Below are 16,038 nucleotides of genomic sequence, written 5' to 3' on the forward strand. Positions count from 1 at the left end.
TATGGACAACAGAAATGGTACCAAATTAGCAGTTTATGTAGGTTTTTTTAACTCAGAATGAGATTATGGGATTTGACCTGGGGTCTGGGGCCCAAGTCTGGGCAGAGACATCATGGTCAGACAAAAGAGAACACTTTGAAATTGCTTTTTCACTTGAGAACACATACAGTGGTTTTTTACACAGTTTTCTGCCAGTTAATGAAATGCTGGAACACGTTGCAAGGGGATACTTTGGAGAGTGGGTAGAAATTACTATATTGGGATTAAAAAAGGCACAGAGATCTTGATGACTAATAGATTCATCAACAGTTTTTAAACATGATGGTGTGTACAGGGATGGGGAGAGAATTCCTCTGTCCTTTACTTGGTTCTTACTCTTTCCCCTTCATTTTTGTCACTGATTCCTTTTAGAGCCAGGATTCTGGGCCATCGGTCCAGTAAATAACAGCTGGACCAGTGGCCTGATCTGGACAATTATTTTTATATTAATAAATTCTCACCCCACAGGATCTATAAGGCTGTGCCTGACAACAAGGCTGTGTTGTCCCAAAATGATTTTTTTCCACCCAGAATCCCAGTCCCATTCCCAGCAGACTCCCATGGGGGTGTGCTGAGCCTCACTGCACCATTGATAACACAATTAGAGGAGTCTCTCTCTGCCTCTCACAGGTGTGTGGGGATTTCAGGGCTCAGCTCAATTAAGGATGATAATTTTCTATGTCCCCAGCTGAGTGTTGGAGACTTAAGGAAGACTTTGTCTTGGAGTCCATAGGCAGACACCAGTTTGGCATTTAAACACCCTGCTCATGAGTGCTGCTGTGGGACACATCTGGAGCATGGCAGTCACAGCTCTCAGCACAAGGGATTTGCTCTGATTTGTTCCTCTTTGCTCAATGCATTCCAAATTATAGTTATTGCTAATTGGACACATGTCCCTACCCATGTCTTCACTATCATTGCTGGTCACTGCATTGCTCTAAAATGGGGAAACATTTACTAAATTTGAAGAAAAATGTATTTTATTCTTCCCACTATCCTAGACAGGTGACTTGGAGCAAGGCAGAATTTCTTTTCAAACCCTGCCTGAACTGATGTTTCAGGGTGGTATAACCCTGGGTCTGTTTCCAAATGGGACCTGTTCCCTTCTACCTTAATTTGAGGTGCTTGAAAACTCACCCAGGTGGTGGGAAAACCCCTGGACCCTTGATGCTGGCTCCTGCCTGGAGCTGGGTGCTTCAGTATCTGCTCAGAAAAAACAAAGCTCATTTGATCTCAGGGAGCTGTGAAACTTCTGAGCAGCCACATTATCAATGTCTTGTCCTTTATAAAATATTCTTAGGCTTTCAAGATGAGCTGTAAGCCTTCACTTTTGTCCCCTTTTTAAAGTTGCTAGTCAGATTTTCTTCAGTTCATTGAAACCCAGCATCTTTCCCTGTCTCAGCTCATTCTGGTCCTGTGTGTTTTCAGGCTCCTTGTACAGACTGAAAGGTTTATTTTTTAAAGCATTGTGTCATTTCCACTGTTGTGCTGCTGTGTCTGGTGCCCTTAGTTTACAAAACCAAACCAGGAATGGAGCTGCAGCCGTGCTGGGCTGGCCTCTGCCCAGCTGTGTGAGCACTTAGAAATATCCCAAACCAATATGAATGTGCCAATTCTCCACTGCACCAATCCCTGTGCTTAATTTCTCAGTCTCATGCCATCAGTGCCAATTTTTGGCAGTAACAATTGACTTAATCCTAAATTATTTCATGCACAACTGGAGCTTTGAGAACCCATCTCAAAACTGTTGTTTAAAAGAAAGATACTTGCCAAGCCTGTCCAACAAATGGTGTTGTGTATTAAACACCACAGCAGGGATGCTCCTTTTAAGGCATATGGATTATTATTATTTCAAACTTTGGAAAACATTTTACTGACTGAATCTAATGAAAATAACTTCAAATTTAAATAAATGTGTTGGATCCAATGACATTAATCTCAAGTGAGCCACAGCTAAATGGGAAATATTCATTGTTCAGTGAGTTATCTCTTGATGACAGTGTTATTTCCTCAGGGGCAAACAGAGTAGACACCAAGCTCATCCACTTGTTAATTCATATTGCTTGTTCCCTGGAAAAACCACCCTTGCTACAGATATAAAGTGCCAATGTTATGATTAGAGCTGTGTTAAAATAAGTTTCAAGTGAGCCTGGATTTCTGTAAAGCTTTAGGATCTTGCAGGAGCAGAAAGTATTGCTGTAGGAAGGCTCTGCAGAGTTTCTGCATGTCCATCACCCTTGTAGCTGGACAGGGGACCCCAAAATTGGGACCTGCCAGAAAAGCAGTGCCTGCAGCCATCACTGTGCTCTGGACTTGTGGCTGCCCAGGAGGAGCTGAGAAAAAAAAGAGCCACACATTACCAAGCTCTCCTGCACAGAGCCCCTTGTCCCAGTGGCAGGGTCTTCAGAGGGACATAAATCAGATTTTGTAATATTGCATCTCCTTCTGGTTATAGGTAGGAAATAACTTCTTGTGTTTCTAGGGAAGAAAAAAGGAAATGCAATTAGAGTACTCCAGTTTCACATTCAATCTATTTAATTAGGCTGCATGTGAAATTGCCAGAGCCCCACTCAGTGCTGCCTCAAGCATCTCACATCTGTGCCATTTTGGGGATATACTCTGTAGGAGATCCTCTGGCAGTGAGCTGAGCTCTGCTACCAGAGCTTTCTGCTATTTCATGCCTAATTGATGACTCTTAAAATGGAGCTGTCCTTCAAGCTCACTCCTTGGGATTTGGAGAGGAGGAAACTAAATCATGTGGCTGCATCTTTTTGTAATTTCTCCCTGCATTACCTCCACAGCCTGCTGGGCTCTGTCCCTGGAAATGCTCTGGGCAGATGTCTGTGGTAGCAGCAAGGCTTTGCTGTGGCAGCCTTGATGCCTTTAGAGGACACCATTAAGACCCCACTGATGTGAAACAGTTCTGGAGTCAACACTGGGAGGACAGAATGTTTTTTAGCACTCTTTAGACCTGGAAGAAGCAAATCCTCTCCTGGCTGTTATTTATTGCTCTGTTTATCAGCACTGAGCAGTTTCAAAGGCAGATTGTTCAGTGCAGACACACTCAGCAGGTGGAGGGGAGCTAAAAGGATGATGCCCCATTTAGCAGTTGCTGTTTTGTACACCTAGAATGGTGTGAGAGCTGCCAGCTGTCACCTCCCTGTCAGCTGGGCAGTGGCCAGGTGTCACTGCATCCTGCCTTTCCTGCAGGAGCTCCCAGGAGAGGCAGTGATTCATGGAGTCTGACAGATCCTGCAGACCACGGCCAGGTTCAAGCCCATCATTAATGGTGGCTGCTGAACCAACTGATGTTTTCTAATTTTCCAGCTCCAGGGTATTTTTTAAGCCCAGTTCAGCATTCACAGCTAAGTTCTGGATTTCTGCTAGCAGTGTTTGCTGCATTTCTTCTGCCTGCTCCACATTTCTCCTAACTGAGTCAGCCCTGGCTTCACCACATTTTATTGCTCTCATTTATTGCAAGTACTACCTATCAAATTAATTGCTGTATTTTGACAGACCCAATTTACTTGCCCATTATGGCTGCTAACACTGTTGATGAAATGTGGTTGTCAGCTCCTCTGTAGGGGATCAGTTGGTATTTTAAAAGCCTACCCTGTTTCTTGCCAAAAAGAGACCCAAAAAGTCACTGCCCTTAGGGCCATATTATCCATGTGGGTTAGGCATAAGGAAGCCAAGGGGGAAAATGAGATAAAAAAAAGTGGCTGACCCAGGTGTCTGAGCAGAAACAGCTCCTCCCAAAGAGAGAACTGCATGTTTTGTGGGAAGAGCCATGCCCCACTTGCAGGTGGCACAGGATTTTCCTCTGGAATGACCCACAACCAGCAGTGGGGGGCCCAGTGCTCCTGGGGCTCTGCCCCATTGCACAAGGGACACAAAAGCCCAGAGGTGCCAGGGCAGCACAGCTGGACACCAGCAGTGTGCTGGGAGGCATCTGGAGCTTTCAGCAGTGGTAGGGGCTGGAGTGGGTTTGTACCAGTGCTACCAGTGCCTGACCTCACCTGTCCTTAGGTAAATGTGGCTGGTGTTCCATCCCCATTCCTCTCTGCACTCTAGGCTGGACAGGCACAGAAATACAAGCTCCTTCACCTGCTGCCATTGTCTTCATGATCACTTTCTTCCTTTGTCTCATTGTTTTGCTCTCAGGGACAGATTCCTCTTAAACACATCTGTATATTTGCATCCATCTTTAAGGTAATTCCATGTCTGTGTTGCCCATGGGTGCTGTAGAAACCTGTGTCCCCTCCTCACCCTGTGTGATTTGTGTGGTAGTGACAGCATTTTACTCCATCCTTCCTTCCTGTAGGAGCAGTTTTATTGCAGTCATTCTGTGTGTCACACTAATGTTTATGTGTGCTTTTTATTATTATTTCTATTTGTGATTCTTTGAGCTGCTTTTAGGGAGGGAGGGGTGAAAAAAAACCAGTTGCGTTTTAGCAGGAAGTGCTGCTCAGCCCCACGTTTGCAGAGTGAATAGCTACAGAATTTGGGAAAGGCTGAGCTTTAGAATTTGACTTTAATATTTAGTGGTTGTGGAAAAGAAAAGGCTGGAGCCATCTCTGCTCCAGATGCTCCACCACTCCCTTGTGCTTCTGCCTCTGCTGCAGCACTGGGAGGCTCTGGGCAGACCAAAATTGGTTGCTCCAAGCGACCACTTCAGCCAGGACTTCATCAAAACATTGTCACTTGTCCAACCACTTGCACAGACCCTTCTAGGAAGTGTTGATCCAGTTAATTCTGATAAATAACAAAATAACATGAATGCAAACCATGATGAGCTGCTTACAGACACCTCAGTGGGAAGTCCTAGGATCCAGTGGTTAGGCAGGACACAGCCTCCAGCAGGCTGGAAGATCTGGGCTGAGAGACTGGGAAACAACCACACATCTCTAAATACCTTTGGGAGCAGCTCCAGCACTTGGGAGACTCTGTCTGGCCTGGTTTATGGCTCTGAGACACATGGATGGGCCAGAGCCAGGATGTCACCTGCTCTGCATGAGGAAGGACTTGCAGAGATTCTCCAAAAATAGCCAGGAGAAGGCAGGCAGAGGCAGATGGGGACTGACGTGGTGCCACTGCCTCCTGCTGCTGCATTTCCATAGGGAGGAAGGGACTTGAGCAGCCTGCACTGAATGGGGGCTCCTGGGGGAATCCAGAGGGGTGTGTTTGTGCTCTGTAGGTTGTCCCACACCCTCCCTGCCCCCTGCTCCTGTGTTTGGGAGGGCAGTGTGGGGAGGCTCCCTCCTTGTGGGACACAAAACTCGTGTGATCCCCCCACAGCCATGCGCTCTCCTGGGTAACTGCACAAACCAGGCTTTGCTCCCCTGTGCCTTACAAAATGTAGGAGAAATAGAGGCTTATTTCTTAGCAAGAATTATTTTACTGAGGATTCCCACCCAGCCTCAGGCCTCACAGCAGGAGCCTGCTCCTGTGCAGACATGGAGCTCTGGTGCTGCATCTCTGCTGCTTTTTGGCTGGTGTTTGCCACCCTGAGGGTCCTCTCAGCCTGCCATGGAGGTGTTTGGAGAGGCAGAGGCTGCTCAGAGTGCTGGGACAGCACTGAAGACAGCCCTGACAGGAGCAGGATCAGCAGGATGTGCCAGACAGGGAGCTGGGCTGTGCTGAACTGCCACAGAACTGAGCCTCTGCTGCTAAATGAGGTGATCAATCATTTGAAGAGAGGGATGACAGGCACTGAAGGCAGGGCTGTTCCTCAGCCTTTCCCTCAGGAAAATGGTCCATGAGTTCAAGGTCAGGTTTACTGCAGGGCTTTGCTGAAGTGGAGGGAGAAGGGAACATGATTTTTGATCATTTCTGGTTTCTTCAAAAATTGGGTTAGCCCTGTGTGTACTTTGTGTTATTCCTAGGCAGGAAATACCCCCAGAGCCCCCAAACACTGTGTGCTCCAGGCACTGACACTCCACTGCCAAGCTGGCTGTGGATGTTCTGCAGAATGCCCAGAGCAGCTGTGGCTGCCCCTGGAGCCCAGCAAGTGCCCAAGGCCAGGCTGGACAGGGCTTGGAGCAGCCTGGGATAGTGGAATGTGTCCCTGACCATGGCAGGGGGTGGAACAAGGGGATTTTCAAGGTCTCCTTCCAACCCAAACCATTCCATGATTCTATGGTACAGCCAGAGTGCTGTAAGCAAGGCTGGACACACCTGGGAGACACCACTGCTTGGAGATGATCACCTCCCTTGTGTTGTGGATATCTTTATGATGGAGAAATGGGTGTTTTAGGTGAAGTTACCTGCCTGTGATCAGTTTCTGCCGTGGGTGGCACCTGGAGGTGTCCCCTTTTCTCCATCCAGTGACAGTCTCATGCTGTCTGGGGGTGGCTGGGCAGGGTGGAGGCGCTGCTCCTCGAGGGTGCCCTGAGTGCAGTACAGCTCAAGCCTTCTGCATCAGAAAACATCAAAAGTTAGGGGTAGGAGGAAAAGGCTGAAGTTACTGTGGTGTATGTGCAGTTCAAGGAAGTGACCTTGGCTGAGATTCTAGGGCTGCTGCTCTCAGGCTTTGGGGACTGCTGTTTTGGGGACTGCTGTTTTGGGGACCAGGCAGACTCACAGAAGCTAAAAAAAAAAAAAAAGCCAAAATCACAGAGTTTTTGTGTAGGACAAACTGGGTTCTGGTAGAAACATTCAGTTTTACTGCCATTTACTCCAGCACTTTGGAGAAGCAGCTGTGGGATCAACCCATCCCTCTGATCTTTATTTTAAAAATCAGATTAAAGAAGAGCAAGCCACAACTCTCCAAATGCAAACTAGATAATTTGGAAACCATGCTGGTGGTCTGCAAGACTTTTCCCTAGAGTCAGATACCTCCTCATGGAGAAGGGCATTCAGGGAAATGGAGTATCAGCCAAGGGGTATCAGGGACAGACAAAGGGGATACAGAGACTCCATCATCAGAAGGAATGAAAAGGACACTTTATTATTAGAAATCTAGAAATCTAGAAATTAGAAGTTCTTATAGAAACAATGGTGGTCCTAAGACCTGATTGGCCTTTAGGAATCTTCTCTCACACTACTGGTGAACTGTGCATAGTACACTCTGGAGAAGCATATCTATAAACAATGGTTACAGAAAGAGAGATAATATTGTTTGAATTCTTCCCTCTAAGTTTCTCACAGCTTCCCAGGTTCTCCTGGGAGAACCATGTCTCTCTCTGTTCAGAGGATATGTAATTACTACAGTGGAGAGCTCAGTTTTGGGAGCAGAGGCCAAGCAGGTGTCCAGGCTGAGCTGCCCATCCCTGCAGGGCATCGTGCTGGGCTATTGCTGAGGGGTTCATTGCTGCTTCATTGCTGCTCCCTGTTGATATATAAACCCCCCCGCCTTGCTGTGTGCCTACAATGTCTCTATCTCCTGTGAAAAATGCTAATCACTTGTTTCTAAGATTTTAAAAGTTTAATAGTAATAAAATGGTTATAAAAATAGTAATATAATTAGAGTAATAAAAATTTGGATTATTAGGATTAGACAATATGAGACAATAAAAACAAAGAGTTATGGACAGTCTGGGTACCTTTTTCTGGGCAAAATAGGCCCGATAAAGGACACCCATTAACAGAGGATTAACCCTTAAAAGCAACAGCCTGTTGCATATTCATACACCTCATACATGATGCATAAATTCCATTCAAACGAAGGATTGTGTCTGGTCAGTGTCAACTTCTTCCTCTGAATCCTGAGGCATCTCCAGGGCTGAGTGAGGTGGGGAGAAGTTCGTTTCTTCTGATAAGAGAGCAATAAATTCTTTTTCTCTGAAAGATTTAGGTGTCCTGCTATTTAGGTGCCCACCTTTAGGTGGTTGCTATCTCGGTGGGGGCACCTCAGTTTTTGGGAGCAGAGGCCAAGCAGGTGTCCAGGCCGAGCTGCCCATCCCCGCAGGGCATCGTGCTGGGCTATTGCTGAGGGGTTCATTGCTGCTTCATTGCTGCTCCCTGTTGATATATAACCCCCCCTGCCCTGCTGTGTGCCCACCATGTCTCTATCTCCCCACACCCTGCAGAACGCAGGGCAGCAGAGAAGCCGCCCGGGACCCGGAGCTGCCCGACGTGTGCGAGGACGAACCCGCGGCCTGAGGGCGCGGCTGCTGCCGGGGCCGGCCGCCCTCACCCTCACCGCCCTCACGGCGCAGGCCGGGGCCTGCCCGGCACGGCAGGAGCGGCCCAGCAGAGCGGAGAGAGCCCAGCAGGAGCAGCCCGAGCCCAGCAGGAGCAGCCCGAGCCCAGCAGGAGCAGCCCGGGCCGGGCGAGCCCGGCGGGAGGAGCCGGGCAGCAGCGGGAGCCCCGGCCGAGGTGCCCGCGGCTCCTCCGTGCGTGCCTTGTGCTTCACCCGAGGAACCGGGCTGGGCTCCTCTCAAGGGGCCTTTCCCCCCACAGAGACTTTCTCCTTGTGTTATTGCATTCTCTACTTCAAGCATCAGGGGAAAAAATGGTGTTAGAGAGACAGGTTTTGTATGGGAGGGCAGCTGTTTTATTTAATGCACTTGGGTACATCAGGAGTGCTGCTGCTGGTGTGGAGATGAAGGCAAAATGTCCTTGGGTATCAGTGAAATGATATGAGATGCTGCTGTTGGAGTGAACATCATCCCTCCCTGTGTCTTTCTTTCTTTTTCTTCCCTTTTCCTTTTTCCCTTATCCATAGATTGCTTCTAAACTTGGGGTTAGAAGCTTCATCTCAATAGTTCAACAGCTGGTAAGAGATTACACTTAAAAAGGTAAATACAAAAAGGGAAGAAAGAAAGACACAGGGAGGGATGATCCCTGAGTTTTGCACAGTGTCAGTCCTGCCCCCAGCCGTGGCTTTAGTCGGGCAGTGCTGCAGAGCAGAGGAGTCACAGGAGATTCCCTGGATGTGAGTGAGCCCTGGGTGGCACAGAGCCCCGGAGCATGGGGATATGCTGCCACACAGAACAGCTTTGTGCTCCAGGGACAGCTGCCAGGGCTGCTCTTCCAAAGAGCTGGCAGTGCTCCCACTCCTGCACCCACTCCTGCACCCACGGACCATGGTCTCCAGCTGAAAAGAGTGGCAGGTTTGGGCTTTATTTTATTTCATTTCCATCTCTTCACTTATTTCTTGTGTACCTGATGCTTTTAAACTTTAATTTCATTAAAATGACCCAAACTGGGAAAGGTTCCTAGGATGGAAAATGTTGGTAGAGGGTTTTAGAAAGATACAGAGCACAAGTTCACAACTTGATCTTTTAATTTTTTTAAAAAGGCTTTATATTTTAATTTTGTTTTAAGACTCTGATTTTTATGCATGTACTGATGCTGCTATTTTATCCATAGATTGCTTCTAAACTTGGGGTTAGAAGCTTCATCTCAATAGTTTGACAACTGGTAAGAGATTACACTTTAAAAGGTAAACACAAAAAGGCAAATACAGCCATTTTTTGTGGCTGTTGACTGTACAGACTGTGTGGATAATCAGGAATTTCACTCTTCCATTCAGAGAGTAAGAACCAGTGACATCCATCTGTCCAAATATATGTCATTATTTTCCCTTGAGCCTTACGGGGTCTGAACATGCCCCTGGGAAACCAGTGGGATTGGAATCTTATTTTATAGTACTTAAAGAAAGGGCATGATTAAATTTGGTTCCTACATAATCATCTTAGTGTCTGTTTTTAGGTTAATCCTGAAGACTTGGGACATTGTTCCCTCTTTTTTTGTGCAGGGGGACACATGTATGGGGGTTGTTGGTAGTGACTGGTGTATCCTGGTGCTCCTGTTCTGTTTGCTGCAATCTCATTCGATGGTTCCCAACATTTTCTAGCTGGGCTTTGCTGCTGGTGCCTTCTGTCTGTCCCCAGCCTGTCACCTCCCCTCACTCAGCAACCCCAGTGGGATGCCCAGCACTCCCCAGCCTGGGCCCTTCCTTGTAAATATTGGCAAAACGGGAAAGAACATTGCAGCTTCACTATTGAATGGAGACCTTTAATGCTGAGAGCTGCTGTTGGATCCTGTCAAGGTTTCTGCTCTGGGGCTGAGCTCTGCCCTGCTGCTTCCAGGTGCTAAATCCTGCCTGGTTTTTGGTGTCTGCACCAGCTGTGAGCTCAGCATTCCCTGAGGAACCTGCTCCTGCATCAGGAGGATGCCCTGATCCTTCCCCCAGCCTGGGACAAGGGACTTGCTGCTTGTAATGAAGATTTAAGTACCCAGAGGTAGGGAGTGAAAAGTCTGAGAGCTTTTTCATCTCACCTCATGCAGGATTTCAGGGCTACAGGGGATTCTGTAAATGGGAAGGATTGTCCAGGTGGAACTGCTGCCTGTGGAAGGGAAAGTCTGTGGATACAAACTGATCTGTCCTCCAGTTTGTGGAAAAAACTTTCCACAAGACAGGGCCAGGGAGTGACCTTGGAGCAAAGACACATCTCAGGAACGTGCCAGGCAGAAAAGGGAGTTCTGGTAATCCCCATCCCTGTGGAACTTCTGAAGTCTGAGCAATACCTGGGTTGTGCTCAAAAAGCTCTAAGGAGGCAAACATGGGGTTAGGTACTGTATTTTTAATCTGTGGCAAGAATAATTTGCTAACCCAGACAGTTGAGGTTATTTTAGTGATGCCCAAGGCTGTTCTCAGCCTTAATTAAGCAACCAAACAAATGATGAGTTACAAATGAGCTCCATATGATGTTCCTTTAGTGGTACCCAAATCATCACTTCAGTTTTGGAGAGAAATTAATGGTTTTTATGATTATCTCAAAATCTACTTTGAAATATTTGCCCTTTTAGCTAAAAGAAATCCTTCTGGAGCTGTTCCCACAGGTCCAAGAACCACTGCCTTGAGCTCTGAGCTCATGTCACACCTTGTTTCTTCAGCAAATCTGCCAACAGGCTTTCCTTTATACCCCTAAAAAACCACCCCTATGGTGTCACAAACAGCAGCCTGAAAACCTGCATGAAGTGAGATGAAAAATGTGCCCTGGCAGCAGGAGAAACGCTCAGATAGCAAAACCAGGCTCTGTTCCACAGCTGCAATGAAATCCCTGCTTGTTTATGTGCATGTTAGAGCAGCTCAGGGCAACTGGATCTGCTCTGAAGAAAGGAAGAGGCTGAAGAGAGGGGATTTATTTGAGAATAAACATCCCAGGCAAGGCAGCGCTTTCAGCTCTCGAGTAAAATCATTCTCTTCAGCTGGATGGGTAAATATTTGTCTGCTCCTCTCTGTGATGGAGGGGATGGGGTTCAGTGTGGCTCTGCAGAGCAGGTGTGGCACACTCATGCTCTGTGGTTTTCCCCTCCAAACCCTCCTCTCTGCTGTTCCTGGAGCACTGGGATGCTCTGGCCTGGGTTAGCTGGGCTTGGAATCACCAGCAGGGCTCCTCTTTCCCCCATTACCATTGCATCTGGTCAAGTTTTCCAGACTCTTGCAGGCTGAGGATGATTTTTTTGAAAGAAATTTCTCATTTGTGGGAGCAGCACATATCTCTGATCTCCAGCAGGTGCATTTGTTTGTCTTGCTCAGTTAATGGCTCTTAGCCTTTGGTTCTGGGGGTAGTGCTAAGTAAAAATCCTGGTCAAGTCCCTTCTGTCCTGCCCTGGGGAACGCACAGTCCATGTCTTTAACCCTTTGGGCAGGAATGTGCTGCTGCCAATGTCACTCCTGCAAGCAGATGAGGTTTGCAGCATCAGGGCTGCTGACTTTGTGTAGGGCTTCAACCAGAGGGATCCTGACAAGGAACAGTGTAGCTGCTCCATGCAAAACAAACAGTGGGTCCATAAAACAACTCCCAGGCTGCACTTCCATTCCTTATTTATTGCCAAACTTGCAAGGAGGAGCTGCTGGGAGAAATTTCACGTTCCTTCAGCACAACTCTGCCCTGAAGCCCTCAGCAGAGCTGCCATGGGGGAGTTTCTCCATTTGTGATGTGTGGCTGGCAGCTTGTTTGTTCTCCCCAGCTCAGTGCTTTCCCTCCCATCTTGCCCAAAACCCCAAGAGCTTTGTCCCAGCCCCTGAGAGGCCCAGGCTCCCCCAGGGACAGGGATCCCAGGGGATTTCCCAGGGCAGGAGGGCCGTGCTGGGGGATGCCACTGAGAACCTGAGCACCTCTGGAGTGCAGCAGGGAGACTGGAGAGCAGGGAGTGGAGGGTTGGTGTGGAAATGGAGCTTGGATGAGGTGCCAGACCTCTCTGCTGGTTTGTCGGGGAGTTTGCTGAGCAGAGCAGTGCAGGACATTCCTTTCTGGCCCAGATCCTTCTGCTCAAGTCCACGCTCAGCTCGAGTCCCTCCCAGGCTGAATTAACCCACGTTATGCCATGACCCTGTTGCTGTGAATGCAGCCTTCCATGGGATGAGGGAAGGAAAGCAGCTCATCGGTGCCTGCCCTGCTCCTTCCCTTCCTGGAGAAAAGCCATGTACGCTCAGAGCTGCTGCTGGCAGAGCCCAGACCCTCCGTCAGTACCCACAAAGCCATCAAAGCGCTCCCAAAAAACAGTGTAAATGCAAGAAAACATGAATTGCAACCCTTGAGGGTACAATGCAGATCCTCTGTGCTGTAATTTTGCTGCTCTTTCTGATTTCTAGGCCTGTTCTGTTGATATTTCTGTCTCTTGTTGCACTTGAAGCTGAACCTCTGCCCCTGTATTTGCTCTGCTACGATTCCAGCATGATGTAAATGCACTCAGTACTGTGACAGCACGGGGCTGTTGCACTGTAAATATGTACCATGAAGAGAGAGGCTATTTTTTGCATGCTTTTGTACTGTAGAACCGATGAGAAAACGACAATAAATTCCACAGAGATGACGCTGGCTGTGAGTGCAGTTCCTACGGCAGCTGCCCCAGGGGGCTGCGACTGAAGCACTCACTGTGCGTGTCAGAGCCCAAGCCCGGCTCTACGCTCAAAGGCCCCTTTAGCCCTAAGGCCGGGGCAGGCTCTAAGCCCGACCTAAGCCCCAGTCGCAGCCTAAAGCCGCCCAAAGCCCGGCCCGGTGCCGGCCCCGCCCCCTGGCCGTTCGTCACAGAGCGCTCCGCCTCCCAACCAATCAGATCGCTCAGTCACGTCCGGGCCCCGCCCATCACAGAGCCCTCTGGCTTTCGACCAATCACGTCGCCCTCTGGCGTCGCGGCCCCACCCCCTGCATCTCCGAATCGTCACAACGGCCTCCACTATTGCTCCAGCCCCCATTGTGTCGTCACTGAGGTCCTATTGGCTGCCGGTGAGCGAGGCGGGGTTTCAGCCGCCTATATAAAGTGCGGCGGGAATGCCAGGTTCGCTGGGAGCGCAGCGGCGGCGGCCGGGGCGGGCGGAGCTCTGCGCCCTCGGCCCCGCGACGCCGCAACCTCGGGGGCGCCCCTGCCTCGCAGCGCCGCGACCCTGCGGGCCCGGGCTACGGGGGGGTGAGCGCCGCGCTTGGGAGGGAGGTGGGAGCGCCCTTTGTGGCCGCTCGCGGCCCCCTGCGCCGGCCCCGCCATCTCCCCCGCCCCAAACAGGAGAGGGACAAAGTGCCGGGACCCCCAGATCCAAGAGGGACAGCGAGAAAATGCCGGCCCCTCAAAATCGAAGAAGGATGGAGAGCAGCTCCGGCCGGTCAAAGCCAAGTAGGTCGCAGAACGGCCGGGGGCTGCGAGGACGACGACAGCGGCGAGCCCCCGCAAATCGCAGGGGGACAGAGAGAATGGCCCCCCAGAGCGGAGGGCGATGGAACCACCGCACCCTAAATCGGGGGGGGGCAGAGAGCCTGCGCCGGCCCTCCCTAAGCCGGAGGGACATGGACACAATGCCAGGTCCCCCCATATCTGAGAGGGGCAGGCGCAGAAGGTCCCCCCAAAAGCAGATGGGGACCGAGACCACCCCCAGCCTTGCAAAGGTAAGGAGGATCGAGAAACTCCCCATCATCCTGCAGGATGAGACGGGCGAGGACACGTCCTTCCCAAGCATCCCCCAGGGCGAGGGGAACGGAGACCCCTCGAGCACCGCCCCTCCTTCCCCCGCCCCCGTGGACGAAGCAAAATAAAATTGGCAGGAATCCAATTTAACTGCACACCGAAGGCTTTGACTGGTGTTTGTTTTCCCGACGAGGGGAAAGGCGCAGGGAGACCTCTGAGCCCTCTCCCTAGGCGAGAGGAGGATGAGACCTCCTGGCAACCCCAAAGGCCAGATGAGCATGGGGACGCCCCCTGTCCCCCCAAAAGAGAGGAGGAAGGGGAACCTCCTGCCCCTGCCCCAGCCAAAGTCAAGGACAAACACAGACCTGCTCCACTTATATGATTTCTTTATAGGAAATCATATTTCATATGATATCATTTCAGTGACATCTTCACAAAGGTAAGTGCATTAAAATTTGAATTCTACCCTTTTCCTCTCAAGCAGCACATTGCTTTGTCTTCAAGTACAAAAGCAACAAAGTCATGACAGGTAACAGTGGCAGATCACGTTGTTACTGTCACAGTGACTCCCAGCTCACTTCACCAGATTCTCTGGTGTTTTTTGTTGCCCAGTGAAGCAGCAAAACCTTTGCCTGGTTGTCAAACATCATATCCTTCTTATATCAGTCCTTTGCATCACTCTCGCATTTCATAACTGAAATCAGAAAAAAAAAAGTCAATTTACTTATCATTTCTTCAATATTCTCCAGTCTGGAGACAGTTGCATCCTAAAGAAAAAATACATCTCAGTAAGCATCACCCAGCAGTTCCTAATTTAGGAAAGTCCACATTGTATTCAATAGAAGCCTTGGAAAAACAGTGGGACTGTGCTTTGAGGAGTAGAATTGTCAACATAAAAAAAATCTACTGGAATTTTTTTCTTTACAATAGCACCTGTAAGTGATTTTTCTTCTTCCACTAGAGGGAGAAAGTGAAACTGGAAATGTTTCCTTTGTAAAAATATCCATCCTAGCTCACATTTCAGAACACTTCCAACTCTTTCACAACTTTGCCCATTCAGAACATGAACTTCCTCTGTAGCCTTGAAGATATCACGGGTGCTGAGGTCTTCAGCAATGGGATATGAGCCTGGCAGGCTTGATCACCATGGGCACTGTGGCTGCTGAGCCCATGAGGCCCATGGCAATGGCCTTTACACTGTTGGTTAACAAAACCATTATTAACCATTGTTAGTTTTTGGCTGCACACCCCACACACCTCCCTCCTGACCAGAAGCACTCGCGCAGGGGCGTCCCAGGAGCAGCTGCAAACCACACAGGGCTTTTTTGAAGCCATCAGAGGCACTGAGAACAGCCAGGGACTAGGGTGGGCATGCCCCTCAAGAGCCCCAGGCCAGGGCCTCTGAGAGCAGCCTAGTCCCTTCCTGGATTAATGCTGTCCATCTACTCCAGATGGATTCATACCCCAGCATTTTGTCAGGGAGTAAATAAAACACTGAAATCAGAACTGCTGGTTCCCTGGGAATGCAGTGTCCTGGTGAGGTCACGTCACTGCCACCACGGCACATCCAGCCCTGACATGTCCCAGGCCACTAAAGGCCCCTGGAGCTCATGATCATTTAGGATCTTGCTGGGGACTCAATTTGGGGTTGGATCCAGCCAGGTAAATGGCTTGAAATCTGCTTCCCCTAATTTTCTTGTAAGTGGGCTACGTATCAAAATGGATTTCTAGAGCAGTAAATTATAATTTAGTGCCTATTATAATATTCATTAAGAGCTGCTGTCGGCTGCAGTGTTACACCAAATACTAATTATTAGAAATTAAGGTGACAGGAGGGATTCATATTCTGAATTGTGTAAATGGGAGTAATAAGAGCCTAGGAGGGATTAGCAGACAAAGCAGCAGGAGGATTTCCTTCCTCTGGGGAAATCAGGGGTAATGGAATCCCCAGTAGGACAGCACTGGGAGGCATGGCTGCCCAGGAAAGGGGATAGGATGAATCAGAGCTACAGAGACAGACCCCAAGCAGAGGGGTCATAGCTGTGACCACTGGGTTCAAAGTGTTCAGTTTTGGAGCATCACCACCATCCAACCCTGTGGATTGGCCTCCAAAGGCTCCATCTTGCCTCAATGCTATTTTTCTAG

General features: G+C 49.2%; 1 protein-coding gene across 3 annotated transcripts in view; it reads left to right on the plus strand.

Moving 5' to 3' along the window:
• The window catches only part of CAMKK1 (calcium/calmodulin dependent protein kinase kinase 1), a 99,933-nt gene extending 87,123 nt beyond the window's left edge, over window positions 1–12,810 (plus strand). For all 3 annotated transcript variants that reach the window (XR_010784804.1, XM_066563515.1, XM_066563516.1), the window contains exon 16: window positions 8,070–12,810. Coding sequence is in view for 2 of the 3 variants with exons in the window: in XM_066563515.1 (XP_066419612.1) it covers window positions 8,070–8,142 (73 nt within the window). In the remaining variant the exon portion in view is untranslated. The remainder of the gene's footprint in view (window positions 1–8,069) is intronic.
• The last annotated feature ends 3,228 nt before the right edge of the window (window positions 12,811–16,038 follow it).

Source organism: Molothrus aeneus, chromosome 20 (assembly GCF_037042795.1).
Source record: "Molothrus aeneus isolate 106 chromosome 20, BPBGC_Maene_1.0, whole genome shotgun sequence".
Lineage (NCBI taxonomy): Eukaryota > Metazoa > Chordata > Aves > Passeriformes > Icteridae > Molothrus > Molothrus aeneus.